Genomic DNA, 16,157 nt, shown 5'->3' with positions numbered 1-16,157 from the left:
CCTTGCCTTGCACAAAAGTCAGAAATCTGATGTTCAGTGATTGTCTTCTGTTTATGTGGTTCATATTAAGTGTTTTATCATTTTTTATATAGATTAGACTGTTGGTTTTCCCATTTGAATGGTTTTACACTAGTAAATTGTAGGGTCCTTTATAGCTTACTCTTCTGTGTGAGCCTAGGCTCCAAGTTGAAGGCCGTACCTTGACCTATATATAATGGTTCACTTTTATATTGGCACTCATACCACATTTTCCTATATCTATTAAGCCTTTGTCATTTTTCATTTTGTCCTTAACATAGTAACATACCAACAGATAAAGTCCAGTTACTGTATGCCACGCCCCCTCGGTTTGTTGCTTCACATGTATAAACACCTCTGTGGATCTTAGAAGTTTCATTAATGTGCAAACTGAAATAACAAACATAATTATATACATGTATTAGAAAATTACCACAATTTCAACATTACAACAGTACAAACTGAAATAACAAACATAATAATATACATGTATTAGAAAATTACCACAATTTCAACATTACAACAGTACAAACTGAAATAACAAACATAATAAGATACATGTATTAGAAAATTACCACAGTTGCAACATTTCAACAATACAAACTGAATTATTCAGTAAATTAACAACAGGATGGAAGCCATCACAGTGGGCCCTTCAAATTATGTAAAATAAAAGAACCACATATGCACGCATGAACTTGATGTTCAGTGGTTGTCGTTTGTTTCTTGTTTTTTTTATATAGATTAGACTTGGTTTTCTGGTTTGAATGGTTTTACACTAGTAATTTTGGGGCCCTTAATAGCTTGCTGTTTGGTGTGAGCCAATGCTCCAGATTTAAGGTCGTACTTTGACATATAATGGTTTAATTTTTAAAATTGTTACTTGGATGGAGAGTTGTCTTGTTGGCACTCATACCACATTTTTTTTATATCTATAAGTAGAACTAAGATGTTCACCAAGACTTTGTCTGTACAGTTTTCTTTCTTTTACAAGACACAACTTCTAGTAGTAATAAGTAATCATGCAACTTTTCATAACCAAATTAAATTTAACATGGAGTGTGAAAGTTAATAAGTAGAAATGTCGAAACTTACCACATGTAATTTTAAAGTTGAAGTTGTTCGTGTGTATCAATAAAACATATAAATTAATCCAGCTTCAACGGTTTTCATCAATAAGGTTAAAGGTCAACGATCATAAAGTTTTATCTTTAGAAACAAAACCGGACAAAACTGTACACTTTCCGTAATCATGAAACAATATAGTTTGTAAAATGTATGTAATAACCATGAACTGTAAAACTAACAAACTATGATTTTATATATGAATTCACTGAACAAATTCCCTGGTTATCCAGTGACTTATTCACAGGGATACTCGGCCAACTGCTGTAGGTCGAGTAATTTGTTACAACAGCAAAGAAAAGTGCAATAAAGACATTATTTTATTAAAAAAAAAAAAAAAAAAAAATAAGTAGAAATGTTACTGTTATCAAAATATGGAAAAAATGGAGAAAAACAAATAATTTTGCTTCAGATTTAATCTCTAAATTAGATATCAAACTTCTGCCATTCTTAATATTATATGATGGTTTGACAAAGTTATTGATGTTAAAAATAGCTATAACCTACAAAGTGTAAAGTGTGTCAACTGACAAACTGAGTTCTTATATTTGTAACGTGAAGAATCGAAGGAAAATAAAAAAAAAAAATTGTTGAGAAAACTGTCTGTTTCTGTGTATAAAATTTCATAAAATTCTGTGCATGAAGGTTTGATTAATTCGATTATGTCTGAGAAAAATATTAACAACCTAAGTCAAGAACATGTAACTTTAGGTAAAGAGTTACAAATGTGCAGTTCATTAACAGATTTGATAACAAATTAATTATTTATATGTGCTTCCATAGAATCCAATTAATGATTGTAAGTTTATGTAGAAGACTTACATATGTATTCCTCTACAAAATAACTACAAGAAAATATGATTTTAAGCAAGCATTCATCATTCTCAAAGGAGTAGGGGAAATAAGGCCCTTATTTGGCCCAGAAATAAGTGCAAATTTTAAACTTATCATACATATTCTTAAATTACTGAAAACTTGTCTAAAGTATAAGGTACTAAAAAAAACAAAACAAATTTGATATCGATAAAGTTACCATGGCAACAAATCATAATCTAATTTGCATATTTTGTTAAATTTCGTGATTTTCCTTGTTTATTCATTAAATTTGAAGTATATTTTAGACTGCAAAAGTATGTGCGCACCCAAGAAACAACTTTATATTTGGTGAGATAATGACAATAGTTATAATAAAGCTTGAGTTAAATTATTTTGTTGTTTCTCCCCAGCGCAGGATGTTTCCACAACGGAAATAAAGTCAGAAAACTGCATAAATTCTGTATTTTTCATTGTGTTTGTGAAAACAGTACATATTATGACGTAATTGTGACGTCATCAGATACAAATCTTAATGTTTTTCATTTATATTTCTTGACCCTATGCAGTTCTAAACATTATGTGTGAATTTGAAATAGTTATCAAACATTTCATTTTCTTAGGCCAAAACTAGGGCTAAATGCCCCTACTCCTTTGTCATCCATAAAATGTATTCTTACATAATCAATACGGTTAAATATCTCATCATTGTGATGTTTATACTGTCAAATGTATTGTAACATAATATACATTATAACATTTCTATCTGGCAGCTGCCAACTTTTAAAGTTCAAAATTTAATTGGCATACTTAAAAAAAACAAAAAAAAACTAGGGGAGCATGAAAGCTAGCAGATTATTTTAACACTAATTGTCAAACAAGTTATGCGACAAAATAAAAACAATAAAAAACTAAAATGAAACATATAAAACTTTAACCCGTCCTAAAACATAATCTAACTTGTACAAACCTCTTATTGTTGTGTGTGAAGTAGATCCCTAACGTATTGTTGTCATCGTCTATTAACTTGTTGTCTTTAAACCATCGGTAGGTTGGTTTGGGTACCCCTACCATTTCACAATCGGCCACTTTGTAAGATATGCCTTCATTGATACTGATTCTTGTATCTTGTTCATGTGATCCTCCAGCTAAATGTGGTTTTATGATCCCTGTTGAAGAAAAATATAGAAATTGTTGATTTTACTTTTCCTATTTCTCCATAGTAAATTTCCACAAATAAGACAACAGGATTTATTCAAAGTGTTTAGAATATGATTGTCTGTTTGAATAGTTTCTTTAAAGATTTCCAATCACCTTACATTTATTATTACTCATTAGTGACTACTTTACACAAGTTCAACTGTTTACTGTAAACTCACAATAGTTATGTGCATTTATTATTGTGTTTTTCTACGAAAGTACAAATATGCCAGTTTAATTATTGTTTTATCGAAAAATTTGCAAATAGATTTATGGTTCATGCAGTTATCAAAATGTCAGTTCTTGTTATTATGATACTCATTCAGTCACCATTTTGGAATAATTAAAAATTTTACAATAATTTCTAAATTTACAGTATTATACCTGTCTAATCCAAAACACCAGTAATTAAGAATGTCTTACTCATAGTGTCCATCCAATTCTACTTTTAAAAATATAAAATGCAAATAGAATACAATACCTCTAACTGTAATCTTTTTTTCTGTTCTATCTGGTTCTATACTACTACTGCTATTGGGTTTCATACCCAGACAAACATAGGAACCAGTATCTGATAGTTGGACTGAATGAATAACCAGCTGAACAGTCAGGGAAAATGCAGATCTGAAATCAAAAGAAAAATCATCATTAATCTAAAATTTAGCTTAAGTCTTTAAGGTTTTGTGTATGTCTGTAATAACAAAACATCGAGAAACACACCATAGGCCAGCAACACTCACACTGATTTCAGTTTGGGACAAAAATCAGCTGTTTTAAATTAAATTTCATTAATACTCCCTCTCCGTAATTTTTCCCATGGCCACTCAGCACCTTCCCTTTAGAAATTCAAATTTTGCAACTTTAACAAAAAAATAAAATAGAATAGTGAAAACATAATTTAGGAGTAATACTTTATGAGGTAAATATTACTTCTGTTTACCTCCCTATAATATAATTATCACTTTGGTTTACCTCCCTATAATATAATTATCACTTCTGTTTACCTCCCTATAATATAATTATCACTTCTGTTTATCTCCCTGTAATATAATTATCCCTTCTATTTACCTCCCTATAATATAATTATCACTTCTGTTTACCTCCCTATAATATAATTATCCCTTCTATTTACCTCCCTATAGTTACGGTGGTCCTGTTCCCATTTTCTATTGGTTGCAGTGTATCTGATCCATCCTCCCGGTACAATACATTAACTATATTATACTCCCACAAGGTGGCGTAGCAGGTAATTGTAATTTTGTCTTCCTCTATTGGTGTGACGTAGGACACATGTAAGAATAAACCTTCCTCCATTTCTATAATATACATTATGGTAATTAACATCTGTTCACCTGTACAATGTTTGATCATACAAAATATATAATATTTTATCAACCACTCACTTAACATGGTAAAGAAGTGATGATGCCACAAAATGCATGAATAATGTTCACTACAACAAAAGTTTTTGACAGAAATGGAATGAAAAGAAAAACATGCATACAGAGTTTCAAGTTGTTGTGACCCAAACTAGTGCTTACTGCATTAAACTGAGCTTTACCTTACTTAATAGAGGGATAGACTGACAGATGCACAGACTAGAAAACAAAATAGTTTGCCATATACATTTGTATACTCTTACCACTTATCTTGACTATTTCGTTTGCAGATGTTGTATTGCCAACTTCATTTTTAGCTTTGCACCTAAACACTCCAGTCTGAGAAGCATACAACATTAATTGGAAACCACTCCCTTCCTGAGCCTCGTACTCCACCTTCAGATTGGAATCAGACAGTTTTTTCCATTGTTGTCTGCTATTGTCATTACACAGATTGATGCCACATGGTGAGAATTCCATCCATATATCACCAAAGTCTACTGGTGGTACTGATTCTGTGTTACATGTTATGGTATAGAGTTTGTTGAGTATGTAGTAATCTCCTAGCTTAGTGGACTTTATCTGTACTAAAGGTTTATCTGTCAATAAATACATATTGTAATAAATAGATTTAGTTTTACTACAATTGGCTTACTGCTGCTGGTGGTACTGTGAATTCATTATTATTCATTCAATACTAATTTCTTGGGTTTTGTGGGTGCAAGTGAACCACAGATACAAATGTTCAACGACAAAATTTCTAAAGGTTTTGTATGCAGAGATTGACAAAACCATGCAGTGATCTGGAAGGATTTTTTCTCAATGGGCCCAGGGCCCCCCAAAATTAAATTCAATGGGCCATTTAAAAAAATGATGGGCCATGTTGTCAAATGAGTGGGCCATATGAATTGACTACAGTAAAAAAAAAAAGGTGTATAAATCAGCCAAGAGGTGGTATTACTTGCCTTTATGATTCTAATTTTAAAATATATTGGTTATTGTTTCTTGTGATTTTATTAATTTCAATTTCAATGAATATACAATATTTTGTTCCAAACCGGACAATATTTAAGATAATCTTTGTTTACAATGTTAAAACTGATACTATTGCCTTGTTCATGTTTATGATTTTTTACATTAAATTTGGGTCTTCGTCAATACCATACTTATTTCAGATGATCCGTATTAGAGGACATTTCTGACATTTCCTCGGCTCTGCACTTCTTGTATTATTATTACTTCATCATGATGACAAGAATAACAGTAGAGAGTATCATTCATTGATAGAACAACAATTCGCTGAAGGCATGTTTACAAAATGTCAAAACGAGCCAAAGAACAAAAATTGACAAGGACAACATTACGCGCCTTTTATGGAGACAAAAACTATACTCCTAAAAAGGCTTTGTCATTGGGGCTTTCAAGCTAAAATATAGCTAACTTAAAAGATAAGAGACAAAACTCGTCTGTACAAGCCAAATTTCAAATTTAAAGTTGTTTATAAAAAAATATATCATGAATGATCAGGTATGAATGATGGTTAATTACGTTTTTTGGGTAATCAGTCATACCACATGGTTCTATCATAACCATAGGAAAACACCTGAGACGCCCCAAAAATATATAGGTGCTCCTATCATTGGAGGAACATCACACAGTTGTGTACACATACATGGCGGCACAGAACACAATGACGATCTGAAATCCAAAACGTTTCCAAATGAAGTGAAAAATATTGTGCGCCACGTGGGCGCTTACATTGGTCACTCTATGCGCCATTCCTGGTCGATATGCGCTACAGGCACAGGGCCCACATCCTTCCTGATCACTGGCCATGAAATCAAATACTGTAAATTCAGAAATTAATGCGAGGTTTTCATTATTGCGAAAAATGCGACTGAGTTGTGAATGCAATAATTTAAAATCGCGTTTTGAAATATTTGATATGAATTTCACAGGATTTTTCTCAAAATCGTAAAAATTAAAATCGCATTTAAGTCTAAAATGACAAAATCGCAATAATAAATGCACGCAATAATTTCTGAATTTTCAGTACCCATGAAAATGCAAGATTTACTCAATCCATGGAAATTAATACCCACGAAAATAAATGAATTCACAGAATACTATCACAAGGCCATAGTTTTCTATGACAGTTGATGTCTTACACTAAATCCATTGGATGTTGGATATGTACTGATTGATATCTTAGACATAGATACATAATTTTTTTGTTTGTATTGGTTTTGAAATAGCTGTCAGTAACTGCAGGACTCTCACTATGTACTATGTGTATTTAGTGTTGTTTTTTGTGCTTTGTATTGATTTGATGAGCTATGCCTGTTTCAACTGGTTAAGTTTGTTCTGATGTACACTGTACTGTTACAACACTGTCACAAGTTAGTGGGAGGGTTTGGAGCCAGCAAACACGTCCCATCTGGCACATTCTGCATGTGCCTGTCCCAAGTCAGGAACCTGTATTTCAATAGTTGTCATTTGTAGCTGCAGATAATATTTGTTTCTGTGAAAATAAGTTGATCTACACTTCTTATAATAAAAAATACATGTAGATATAAAATAAGAAGACCTGTCATGGTTGCCAATAAGACAACTTTCCACCGGAGACAAAAGGACATACATTTAAGCAAACACAGGTCACCAAATAAACAATACTTACTGCTACAATGATCATCACCCATACCTCATAGTAAGATATTTTATTTTTGTTTTTCATCTAAATTGTTGCTGGATGATTTTCAACATTGTTTAATTGTGAGCTAAGCTTTTATACATTAACTTAACACAGATACATGTATTATCTCTGTAACCTAATCAATTTTCATCAAGCTGGAATCCACATTCATGAGAACTGCTTTGGTCACTCTCTTTGCAAGGGACCCAAGAGGTTTAAACTGTGCAGCTAAAATCAAAGATGGTCTCAAGAGAACTATAAATGTGTCCTTTTGTCTCTGGTGGAGAGTTGTCTCATTGGCAATTATACCACATCTTATTTTCTTATTCAAATGATCATTTACATTGAACTGTCAGTTCAATATCTTTAGATGTTACAAGGATATTTTGAGATGGTCCCTGGTGAACTTACATTTAAGAAAGAACTCTTTATCTTCAGTTGATACAAGGGTACTTTGAGATTGTCCATAAAGTTCATCAGATCACTTACATTTAACAGTTATTTCTACATCTTCATATGACACAGGGATGTTGTGAGATGGTCCCTAGACAACTACAATTTAACTATCAGTTCTATATCTTTAGATGATATGAGTTTTTTTTTTTAAATGGTACCTACAGAACTACTAACTATCACTTACTTTTAACAATAAGTTATCTTTAGATGATATAAGGGCATTTTGAGATGGTCCCTAGAGTACATATGATCACTTACATTTAACAATGAGTTCTATATCTTTAGATGATACAATGGTATTTTGAGATGGTCCCTAGAGTTCATCAGATCACTTACATTTAACAGTTATTTCTACATCTTCATATGACACAGGGATGTTGTGAGATGGTCCCTAGATAACTACAATTTAACTATCAGTTCTATATCTTTAGATGATATGAGTTTTTTTTTTAAATGGTACCTAGAGAACTACTAACTATCACTTACTTTTAACAATAATATATCTTTAGATGATATAAGGGCATTTTGAGATGGTCCCTAGAGTACATATGATCACTTACATTTAACAATGAGTTCTATATCTTTAGATGATACAATGGTATTTTGAGATGGTCCCTAGAGTACATATGATCACTTACATTTAACAACCAGTTCAATCTCTTTAGATGATACAAGTGTATTTTGAGATGGTCCCTAGAGTACATATGATCACTTACATTTAACAATGAGTTCTATATCTTTAGATGAACTGAGGGTATTTTGAGCTGTAACTGTGTATGTACCAGACATCTGTTTTGTTACTTTCCTTACAGTATAAGCTGTTGCTCTCAAGGTAGTTCTGGAAATGTGTGAATATGATTTATTAGTACTACATAGATATACAGTGTCATTATTTTTAAAATTCAGAAAGAGAAAATCATACTAGACACTGTAAAGAGCCTGTATCACTCATCAGTAAAACTAAGAATAATGTTGACTCTATCTGAATACCAGTATTTTGAAATATACCATCTTATCTTGTAGGGGATCATAACCATTGCCTGTTGGTTGTTAATATTGAAATTGGTCCTCATATAAACTGCCAAGGATAACCTTCAGCCAGGTGAGATTATAACAAGAATATGTGTGTGTCCAGTGAACCACAAAATCTGGGTCAAAGCTCTATATTTGCATAGAAGTATTTCATCAATAGGTTAAATCATAATTAAATTGTCAACTAAGGTTTAAAGTTGATGTGAAAAAAACTACAGTTATATATCCTAACTTTTAACCTTGACAGAATAATGACTGAACAGACAGATAGACAATAGATAGGAACACACTGTAGTTCTGCATGAAAACAACTATACATTATATATTGATTTGACATACGTAACATCCACATCTCCTTCCAAAGTCTGAAGCTGTCTACCCTCATGCCACCATGTTATATTAGGGTCAGGATATCCACTATATTCTGCTCTCAAGGTCACCTGTTGACCTTCAACTCCATACACTTTTAATGAGGTAGGTACTAATGAAATGAAATCTGCAGCTGTGAAAGAAAAAGAGTGTTTAAATAACTTATAAATAGGATTCAGATACATATCATTTTAAAATCAGAATTTTTGTTTTTTTATCAGTGTGAATAATGTGACTGGGCAAGTATCCCAATAATATGAACATTTTTCTAATTTCAGCTTCAAGGAAATTTGAAAATGTGATAAGAGAATTTTATGGGAAAAAAGTTAAAAACACCTACCAATAACATTTATAATAGTGCTAACATTATTAGATTTCCCATCATGTGTCAGAACTTTACACATGTATACACCTTCGTCACTCTTCTTAGCTTTTATCACTGTTAGGTTGCTGTACAGAACATCAAAGTCATAAGTTCCTGAGGAAACTTCTCGCAATGGATCTGTATAATGTACTCGATCTGATCTCTGAAATATGGAATCAAACATTTATAAAACTTACAAACAGCTTTGTTCCAAGAAATTGTTCAATTCAAACTACTAAGAATTCCTTTATTTTCTTAGGTATCAATTTTCATGGATAGATTTTTGGTCAATTTTTTTTTTAGATATTAGAGCAACCTTGTGTAAAAAATTGTATTTTGATGAACATTTAAATTACTGGGTCACCTTAGCCACAAAGTCCATTGGTGTCCTATGAATAATAAATCCAGTTTGGGAAAACAAAACATTTTCTCAGGGTCTGTCTCTATGACATAATCAACAACATGAAGACAAACATGTTAGCCCTGAATAAGAATGGACTAGAAAGAATTTAAATAAATGTATACCAGACTTAAAAATGTTGCTATATGCTGGAATGACTTGGACTGTTTTCTCAGGTTTGTTGTACATGTATTTAGTTTAACATTGATTAATAATAAAAATGTTATATGTTTGTCTGTTATCTGCTCTTTGGTCAGGTTGCTGTCTCTTTGACATATATTTCCAATTTCTATAAAATAACTGTTTTGTTTGGCCTTAACTAGTGTCAACTATAATATTAAGATCATGTAACCGACTTCAAACATCTTAATGGGATGTTATCTGAACAGGAAATCGGTCGTTAACAAACCCCCAACTACTAATCATACAGACTAGGTTTCCTCCCCTGATTAATGTGAATATTTTTAATCTTTCTTATCAAATTTTACATCAACATTTGCAGTTGATCATTAATTGAGTTTTTCAAAAGTCATATTGTATCTATTGTCTACTCATACAAATTGGTCAAGTCTTAAGGGAAATGCCAACGACTAGCTTGATGGACATTTCCAATTAATAAAAGAATATGGAGAATTTTTTCTGATAATCCATACATGTTAAAAATGATATCACTAATGTTATTGAAGAACTGGCAAAATCCCAAGATAGCAATGATGTCTAAATATCTTTTATAATTTCAATATCATTTGATCATTCTTTATAACCATGGTAAAACACACACCTTATAAAAAATACAATTAATTATCCTTACATAACAGGTTCATTACACAGATAAAAGTGAGAAATCTGAGTGTTAAGATAATCAAAGATTATCTCTGCTTTCAGTAAATAGTTGTCTACAAAAATATCTCAGAGTAAACAATTTCAGGTTGTTTGTCTCCTCTTCTAACTATTGATTTGCAGACTTTATGTCTTTATTTGTGCTTCTTCTAATTTGTGTATGAGTTAACAAGCAATGTCGTTATATTATACATAAAGAATATATTGAACTGAACATAATGAAAGTTTACCTGATTAGTCAAATAACTACTATAGAAAATTGGTAAAACTAAACAAATAAGTGAAACAACTAAGTCTCAAATATTTGACTGCATGATCACCTATCTGAGAAGAATGCCTCTTCAACAATGAAGAACATGTCATGATCATTAGCTCACAGAGGATACCCTGAGCTATAAGTGATCGGACTGATAGAAATGGAACTTTTCAGTCCTCATCGCAGACAAGCTTGAGCCTTGAAAACTTTAGTAAACCCGAGGTTGATGAATGATCTTGGATAGGATTTTTATTCATCATTTCTTTAGTTCATTTTTAACTTTCATAGATTCAAGGGGGATTTCTATCAACATGATCAATGGAATAGATGTCATTTATCTATTGTTGAGAAAAAATATATACCCTCCTCAAGTTTGCTTTTGCTGATGAGTTGCTGTCTCATTGAAACAAACCCTGCTTTCTGTTTTTACATGGTTTAATGAGAGCATTTAAGCATTGAATATTCAACTTGATTTTCATTTGTGATCGTTGATGGATGCAAATATACATCTAACATGTCTAAGTATAGTTTAACAGACAATATTCAATCAGTTTTTTTCTACTCATATTTCTGTCCAAATTAAATTATAACGATAGACTGAATCTGTATAACTGACTTATGAGAAGAATAATAAAGTAACATTGATTTATATCTGATGCAGTGCAGCTCTAAAAATAAGTATACCACAGATGATTGTTGCTACATGTTATAATGATTGTATTCAAACAAAGCTGATCATTAGGCAGAGTAAACTTGATATTTCCTATTTATTTATATTTTAAGCATTTCATAAATGCATGACATATACATATATACTTTTATTGAAGCTCATTATACTTTTCTGCCAATTTTGCCATGTGTTTTTTTGTTTTTTTTGTTAACAATAATTGCATCATTTGTTTCCTTCACTATGATTGGTTCATTCTAGTTTCAAGTCCAAGTTTCAAGAACTAATTTATAACGGTGTGTCATTATAAAATAGAATCATACAGAAATTTAACTAAGTTTTCTTGGTGAAAAAAACCAACTCTGATACAGTGACAATACACCTTCATTGAATCAGCATTGTGATCCGCTCTAAACCTAGAGAGTTCTAATTCACTAGACAAATCATTAACAAAGCTTTAAATTAATCATAATAAAAACATAAATAAGTCAAATAATTATTACTATGAGATACAAGTTCCATCCCTACACTAAGCTTCTAGTTGTATGTGATGAAGCATGCCTTATAGATGACATGTTATGAATGTTAAGTGTTAAATGATGATGACGAGGGTAAATTAGGTCTTAATTGATGGCTAAATAATAATATAATGGTGACAACTGTTATTGATGATCAGGACTGCTGAAACTTAACACTGATTAAACTATTATTTGTAAATAAAATGTCCTAATTACTCTTGTTGTTAACAATATTTTCAACTGTTAGTCTGTTTCTATCACACGGACAGTACACCAATGCCTTTATCATATATAATTCTCAAATTTGCTCATATGCACAGAATTTGAGATAAAATTGACAAAAAATTAAGAAATAATTCATGGGGGCTTGAATATATCGTTATTTTACCACGGGTTTGCCCTTTATGACAAATATTTTACCCTGAGCAATAGCATGGGGTAAATTATTGGCATAAAGGGACAACCCGTGGTAAAATCTAGATATATTCAAGCCCCCATGAATTATTTTGATTCTAATAGGACAAATACGGCAATTTTTTTGGATCGATGCGCTCTAGGTGGAGGCCATTATTTGCCGTTCCCATAAATTAACACACTTTTAGATTGGCGTATAAGAAGGGAGCAAACAGAATAAGTGACATGCTCAAACTATTCACAAAACTCATTTAGATAGATTTGGATGAATTTTAATGATAACTTACTTATATGTCTTCTATGTATATGAAAAAATGGGCTTATACCACATTTAAGCATCGTTTATTTACGTTTCCTTGTTGTGATGATTTTCGGTATCAAAAGCGTGTATTTTCCCTTAAAATGCGTAAATTATATTGTCATCATTCTATGACGTCGGGTACTTCATTCATAAAAAAAAATGACGTGGGAGTACAATCAGAACAGCCAATCTAATATATACATATTTTACCACGGGTGTGTACTCAAAGCGTTTGAAGGACGTCATGTTAGAATGTACAATAGACACCATGCCCTGCTCATATTCTATTAACTTTCCATGATTGTTGAGTTCTAAATTTTAAGTCAACTAGTAGACTGACTGGCATAAAAAAAAGTTAAAGATCTCTTATTCTTTTAGTGTAAAAGTAAAACTTTGTGTAAAAAATACTGTTTATCCTAGCTGTGCATATAAACAAACCTCTAATTAATATCAGGATAAATCTATTGTATCTTAAGATGATGGATAACAAGTTGGGCCACCCAAGTAACTGTAAGATCAGAAATGTTTTGTTGTTTTCATAATTGCCAAAAATTGCAACTGAAAATGTTTTGCCAAATTTTTTTTTTTAAAAATGAGGAAATTTTGAAATCATTTTTTATATGCAATAATTAATCTAGCATTTTTGTTCATGGTTCATCAATTGCTACAACAAAAGCACAAACAAAAATATCTTAATTAACCAAAAAATTTAATACAGTTTTAATATCAGTTAATGACTAAACTACTACACACACATTCAGTCTTCAAAGGATGATTGTTCTCAACTCCTTGGAAATACCATTAGATTTATAAAACAAAAAAAATAACAATTTTTTTTTTTATTAACAAATACACTACAAAAAATACTCTTTCTTCTAGCAACTTACTACCTACATTGGATTTGTAACCAAGCAGGAACTAAAAATGGAATAGATGTTAAAAATGTCATGCCATTATAACTTGGCAAACTTTAGTCTGACATGCTTGATGTGATGTTAGTGCAATGATAAGAACAACATGCAGTGACTCTTACCCCACTATCCACTGGTCTCTCAAGCTAGAAACAGGGGAGATAATAATATCAATGCAACAGTATTCATATGTATAAGGCGGTCTGGGGAAATAACTACTCACAGAATATTTCATATACCTGCTTTACCTTTTACAATATTCAAAATATAAGCCTGCTTGACTGTATGAAAACTGATTCCAATACATTTTTTGACACCTGTGGCAAGATTTAAGTCCTGTATATAATGTGAAAGTACAAATACTTTTGTTCCTAATTTTTATTACTTTTAGTTGGATGGAAATCTGTTCATTTCGTGGTATTTTAAAATAAAACAATATGAAAGTTTAATATCTTGTAAAAAAAGGTGAGAATTTTATTAATATATTTTTAATACCATGATAAAGTCTGGACATTTTAGTAAATATTCTAAAACACTCTTTAAACTTAACGTTATACATGTAAGATATAACTATAAATATTAAAATAGTTATGATAGTTGATATATTTGATCAAAAATGGATTTTTTATAAAGTTTTTGGCAAAATTAAATCTGAACAATTTTTTGTCCTAAGTCATAAGATAAAATAAGATATTTCACTCAAAGTCTCAAACCGTCATCCATTTAAAGGTAAAACTGTTGCTCTTATTTTAATCTTAATTGAAAAATCTCAAAATGAGACTCAATTGCATTTTTTCTGAAATAGAAGAAAGGAGTAGGTCTGGTAAGGACCGATTTTGGCCTCAAATTTCAGGTTCATCTGACAAAAGATTTTGACCACTTTTTAAACACTTAAGTGTCTATTTCATTGGAATCAATTAGTTTATGTGAAGGATTTGAACTGTTTTAGTCATTAAAAACGATCCAATACAAGCTCAAATATGAAAAATCAACCAAATATACCGAAATATGTCACTTTTCTGATGGTTTTTGTCAAAAATGAAAGTGGCCGCATCCGTGTTCATCCTTAACCTTTATATATGTTATGAATTATCATAAAATACAACATCCATTCCAATATTAAGTATGAACACGAATGTGGCCACTTTCGTTTTACACGAAAACCGTCTAAAATTTAACTAAAATGCTAGAATTTTGAAGAATTCAATAATTTAGCATGACTTTAAGGTGCCAGTACCCGATATATGTTCATTGTATAGTCAAAAATAGCCCATATTTATGTAACAGAAGCACTCTACTGTTAAAAAAATGACTAAAAGTTTACATTTTATCAATTTTATAAAACTGCTACATTTTGAGGCCAAAAAGGGCTCTTACCAGACCTACTCCTTTGAAGATTTGTAGTCTTTGTAAATATCTAATTAAAGTTGCAGTTTATTTCATTGTTTCAGTTGCCCACACTACATCCTTTGTTAGGTGGCATCTTGTTAGAAAACTCAAATTAAACAGAGATTTTACTTTAAATTTAATTTTAAGATATCTTAAATTTGATGAAACGAAATAATTTTGCAACATTTAAAAGTAATTCCTCAAGAATTCTTCTTTCTGAATAAGAAATCAAGACAATTTTCCTGCCAAAAATAATCTTAATAAATATATATATCTTTATATTTAACACAATTTTGATGTTTTGTTTGTTATGGTTTGATAAATGGTGTTATTTTGATTTCTGTAGCAAACAGAATAAATAAAAATAGCCTACAAAATTAGTTGAACAGACAAATTGTTAAACAAACAAAAAGTCACAAAACAAAAACATTTTGATAGCAAATAATCAACAAAGTTGCAACATAAATTAACAATAATATGTTTTATCCAAAATATCAAAAGAATTATCAAAATAGTTGGAGTTACCAATAATCTAGGGCACCTAACGTGAAAAAAACCCCAACAAAAACAAAAAGAGTTAAAGCAAACTAAACAAACACAATTCCCTTCTACAATTGATATAAGCAGAAGAGAAAAATTTGCATATCAACAATAAAATGGTGTTCATCCAATCAAGCAGTTTTACATACCTCTAATTCAATAGAATTACTGGAGTTCTACAAGAAATTTATACATCAGTAAAACGTTAAATAAAGCATGCACCAACACCTTCGGAAAAGGGAGATAACTCATGCTTCAGAATTATATGAAAGGGAGATAACTTGACATATCATTGGTAAAAGGTCAATTTGATCAACTGTAATGAAGGAGAATGATATTAGTTTCTTTAAACAGGTGAAACTTTAAATTTGAAATGGAACTAAGCAGGACATGCTAGTGATAAAGTGATCAAACACAAATCAGAAGGAAATATATACTGGTAAGTTCTGTGTCCAACAATCTGACTGACTATC

At 31.0% G+C, this 16,157-nt stretch overlaps 1 protein-coding gene across 1 annotated transcript in view; it reads right to left on the bottom strand.

The window, feature by feature from the left end:
• Positions 1 to 16,157, bottom strand: part of LOC134697473 (vascular endothelial growth factor receptor 1-like) — a 53,925-nt gene that overhangs the window by 19,873 nt on the left and 17,895 nt on the right. The window contains exons 6-15 of the mRNA XM_063559754.1: positions 15,834 to 15,860; positions 13,878 to 13,901; positions 9,425 to 9,611; positions 9,055 to 9,217; positions 8,400 to 8,521; positions 4,799 to 5,134; positions 4,289 to 4,472; positions 3,638 to 3,780; positions 2,927 to 3,125; positions 308 to 408 (exon numbers count right to left, since the gene is read on the bottom strand). Coding sequence (XP_063415824.1) covers positions 308 to 408; positions 2,927 to 3,125; positions 3,638 to 3,780; positions 4,289 to 4,472; positions 4,799 to 5,134; positions 8,400 to 8,521; positions 9,055 to 9,217; positions 9,425 to 9,611; positions 13,878 to 13,901; positions 15,834 to 15,860 — 1,486 coding nt within the window. The remainder of the gene's footprint in view (positions 1 to 307; positions 409 to 2,926; positions 3,126 to 3,637; positions 3,781 to 4,288; positions 4,473 to 4,798; positions 5,135 to 8,399; positions 8,522 to 9,054; positions 9,218 to 9,424; positions 9,612 to 13,877; positions 13,902 to 15,833; positions 15,861 to 16,157) is intronic.

This window comes from Mytilus trossulus, chromosome 14 (genome assembly GCF_036588685.1).
Source record: "Mytilus trossulus isolate FHL-02 chromosome 14, PNRI_Mtr1.1.1.hap1, whole genome shotgun sequence".
Lineage (NCBI taxonomy): Eukaryota > Metazoa > Mollusca > Bivalvia > Mytilida > Mytilidae > Mytilus > Mytilus trossulus.
Note: the sequence above shows the minus strand (reverse complement) of the source record. Positions and strands in the feature narration are given on the sequence as shown.